This window comes from Lytechinus pictus, chromosome 4 (genome assembly GCF_037042905.1).
Source record: "Lytechinus pictus isolate F3 Inbred chromosome 4, Lp3.0, whole genome shotgun sequence".
NCBI classification, from domain to species: domain Eukaryota; kingdom Metazoa; phylum Echinodermata; class Echinoidea; order Temnopleuroida; family Toxopneustidae; genus Lytechinus; species Lytechinus pictus.
Genome location: NC_087248.1, coordinates 29,316,701 through 29,321,087, shown reverse-complemented (window position 1 = coordinate 29,321,087; position 4,387 = coordinate 29,316,701). Strand labels below are relative to the sequence as shown.

At 40.0% G+C, this 4,387-nt stretch overlaps 1 protein-coding gene across 1 annotated transcript in view; it reads right to left on the bottom strand.

Annotated features, from left to right (window-relative positions):
- Nucleotides 1-1,089: 1,089 nt before the first annotated feature.
- Nucleotides 1,090-4,387, bottom strand: part of LOC129258233 (nuclear receptor subfamily 0 group B member 1-like) — a 6,756-nt gene continuing 3,458 nt past the window's right edge. The window contains exon 2 of the mRNA XM_054896540.2: nt 1,090-3,790. Coding sequence (XP_054752515.1) covers nt 2,936-3,694 — 759 coding nt within the window. The 5' untranslated portion in view covers nt 3,695-3,790 and the 3' untranslated portion in view covers nt 1,090-2,935. The remainder of the gene's footprint in view (nt 3,791-4,387) is intronic.

The window sequence follows — 4,387 nt, the reverse complement described above, 5'->3', positions numbered from 1 at the left end:
AGGATAGTTCAAGATTGTATATAGTCTGCTCAAGGTCTTTCCTCTGTAATAAATCTAAACTCCTGTTTCACGAGAGCAATGACTCACTATAAGATATATACTGGTATAATCATATGAAATAAAAGATGGGTATACAAGGCTAAACACTGCTGATTTATCTATGTTTATTCAGGAATTGTCAATATCATGTGTGAATTTATGTACATATTATATTGAAAACATGAATGCATATTGGTTCATTATTGTACTACATTGTTTATTAACAGAGTTTTAGTGAAAATATCAAAGGGGTGCTGTAGGCCTTACACAGGTATCGTCCATTTACATGTATTTGCTGTAATGACAACAAAAATACGTTGTGTAAATGTATTTGCAATATGTTTACATTGTTTTTTTAATTTCAATAATTCGATGTGAGAATTCTAAACATGTTTCAAGACTATTAACATATTTTCTTTCCTTGATTCCCTTACCTCTTCTTCCGTTCTTTTTTCTGCCGCTCCAATTACTTCCTGCCACAACCCCTTCCTCCACCACCCTTTTACCTCGCCCCTCCCCCCCCCCCCCCCGTGCCTCATTTTCCCCCAACTCTTCTTCCAATCTATCTCCCCCCCTTCCATTCATTCCCATGATGCAGTTCTCATACTCCTTGTCATATTTCCTTTCCTGTAAACATATCAACCCTCCTCTACATATACCTTCCACCTCTTTTTTCCCCCTCTCCTCACCCCTCCCTATCTCTTCTTCCATTCTCTATCTCTCTTCCTTTCACTCCCATCGCCATGTATCTCATACTCCTTGTCATAACCCCCTTCCTCTAAACATCACCCCAACCCCCACTCTACATATACCTTCCAACTCTTTATCCCCTCTCCTCTCCTCACCCCTCCATATTTCTTCTTCCATTCTCTATCTCTCTTCCTTTCACTCCCATCTCCATGTATCTCATACTCCTTGTCATAACCCCCTTCCTCTAAACATCACCCCGACCCCCCCCCCACTCTACATATACCTTCCACCTCTTTTCCCCCCCTCTCCTCACCCCTCCCTATCTCTTTTTCCATTCTCTATCTCTCTTCCTTTCACTCCCATCGCCATGTATCTCATACTCCTTGTCATAACCCCCTTCCTCTAAACATCACCCCCACCCCCCCCCACTCTACATATACCTTCCACCTCTTTTTCCCCTCTCCTCACCCCTCCCTATCTCTTCCATTCTCCCTCTCTCTCTCTCCTCCCTCACACACACTCTCTCTCTCTCTCCCTCTCACCCCAATCCTCAGGCCTGCCGTATCCATGACATTGCACTACCATCCATTCTCCCCGCACAGTAAAAAAAAAAAAAATCAACAACCTCCCATGCCATCAAAACTCCAGGTGCAAAGGCATACTGTGCCCTCAGCCTGATCAAATGGCACAAACCATCGCCTTCGTCTTCATTGGTTTAATATCATCTGCAAAAGAACAGGCTTGATTCTGTGCATTTCAATTTAAACATAATAATGGCTGATGTACTGTACATCCAATGTTTTTAGTGGATCCCTCCATTTTCTCAGATCTTTATGACAGGGAATAATTTTGCTTTACAAATTTGAATGGCAAATGAGAGAAAAGCTCTCAACTAAGTAGGCCTAATGTACAGTCCTATGTAAAAATATGCTATACAAACACTTTATGCATAGCAGTCTTTCAAAAATGTGGAGCAAATTGCGATGCGAATCATGCAATACCAGAAAAATTATTCCCTGTATAATGTGTATGATAATTTGCATAATTTGTATAATAATTTGTTTTACTTATGAAAAATATCAAACATCGTACCTACCTCAATTTACATTGTTTGTATAAGTTTAATTTGCAAATGTCATTGTAATTATTCACGACCATTTTATTTTGTTCTGTTGAAAATAAAATAAAACAACTTTGAATTTGAAAAAATTTGAAGATCCATGCATACTCTATATGTGCCGGGCACTACGGTACTACCACATGATACAGGGATGTTAACAAATATGGTTTAGTTGCATCAGATTACACCTCACTGACGGTTTCTTGAGAACTCGCCAATCTTCCCAACCTCTACGGAACCACATCACAATATTTTTATTTACTTTCAATAAGAATATGAATCGATCATTAAAACTACAGTGTATAGACAAGTCCAAATACATCTGGTAGACACAAAAGAGATAGGACATAGCCGGTACAAGTACCAAAATGTACATGTATAATCACTTTTTGTACGGCCAAGTCTTCTGGCAAGTTCAAGGCAAGAACTGAGTCTTCACAATCATGCCATGTCTAAGACACCGTTCTCACTACGTTCCTTAAACTAGTTTACTGGAAACTAGTTTAGTGGAGAGTGGAAACTAGTTTAACGCGTAGTGAGAACGGTCGAAGTGGTCTTGGAAGTGATCTTCCAAACCAGTTCAGAAAACCACCTCGCGATGTAGTTTTCAAGATCGCTTCGCCTCGGTAAACTGGTTTTAGCACAAGTGAGGACACAACCGTTTTTCGGGAAGCGATCTTCGCTTATTTTGTGCGTGCTACTCCAACGACAGGTGTAGAATGCCTACGCTGCGGTTTCGTATTTCGCGCGATCAAGTGGGAATGCTAGCAAAGCGATCTTCCAAACTGGTTTCCTGAATCGGTTTCCTGAATCGGTTTCCAGTAAACTAGTTTTAGAAAGCGTAATGAGAACGGCCTCTATTATTCCATAGGAGGATGAACCACCAGACTCGTCTTTTATTCTTAGAGCTACAATCTCAAATTAATGAAAAAAATATAATTCTGATTACTTCAGGAGTTAAGCACAAGAGAAATTTAAAACACAAGCGCTTTGTAATATCTCCAGCATGCATTAAGGTGCAATACTTTATGCAAAACTATAAATAGCCCTGGTATTTCCCCCCCCCCCCCCTCCCAAAAAAAACTTTTAGAACTTTTGTACTTTCTTACCTGGATTGAAGAATATGGTTGATTTCAGATACGCGAATTCTTTATCGTCGATCTCCAGTGTCTGACACTTTTGGAAAAAAGCATTTAAAGTATCTATGTCCGACGTGGTGGGAATTCCTTGTGTTGCAATAATATATTTCAGTAGGGCGCCCTCACGACAATCCTTTTCCGAACACGATCTGGCAACGGATGTCACCGTAGATGTGGGCTTATTATTTACATTGGTGGTATTATCTTGCAAGTCTTTGGGAAAAGAAACTTTTTCCACTTGTATGTGGAACTCACATTGCGCCATGGTAAGAATAAGGAGTTCTGACCAGCAGTGCTGGAGAAGTCGTACACGATCGCTCCGTGAGAGACACAGCACCGCGGGTAGATTCCGGATGAAATCCACGGTTTTGAGGAGGAGCTGGGCCGCGTACGGACACACCTCCTCCGAGTGTTTGAGTTTGATGATCGTGGGTAGAGTCTGCGTCAAGTGGGGCGCCCTCATTGTGCAATCCCATGAATATATTGCCTCCTGTTCCTTACCCCCGGCCTTCTCTTCTTCCGAATTAGGTTGACACACATCGTCCGTCGCTGCCGGATTCGGCGATGACGACGTTGCTGTGGTCGTCGATGTCCCTGATGATAATAACGTGTATAGAATGCTGTGATGGTTCATCTTTTCTGGACAGTCACACTGTGACGTCGTCGTCGTTGTCGTATTGGAGGGATCGGCTTTGGCACTCATCATATATACAAAAAATTCGGTGGGATTTTTCGTTCTCTCCTTCCTTCCTCCTTGTCTACAGCGTCCTAGTTTGTCTCGTCTCTCCTCACTGGAGAAGGTCTGTAAACCGAGAAAAGATACATTCATCATGAACCTTTGGAAAGGTCTGAACTTAAAAACATTCTTGGCTTGCGAGTTATGGACCATAAATAATCTAATTGCATTCCAAGTACACATAAATAAAGTTTCTTGTATTTATACGACACATTAATAATGTTGCCAATATAATATACATAGGAAAGACATTAAACTGGCATATAAACATACCATAAACAGTCAGAAGGATGAACAAACATAAATGTGTAAGATGCATGTGGGTAGGTCATTTAAGATTAATAAAACAGTATAATGTGTACACAAAGAGTGATAGAAATATCAAATATGTCTGTAAGGGTGAAATATATACAGACAGGAATAAATACAGATCTTTCCCCCAGTTCAGAGGTACTTTTTCTGATCTTCTTTCTTATTTCTCAGTAAACAAAGAATTTTCACATAAAAACAATAATAGAAAATAATAATTTATAATGATAAACTGACACACAAAAAGATGCTCTATACTTTATCCTAAATAGTACAGAGTGCAATGAACTTTTATTTTACATATACATATATACATGTAGCTATATGTAGAATCTATGCAGGAATATCCATGCT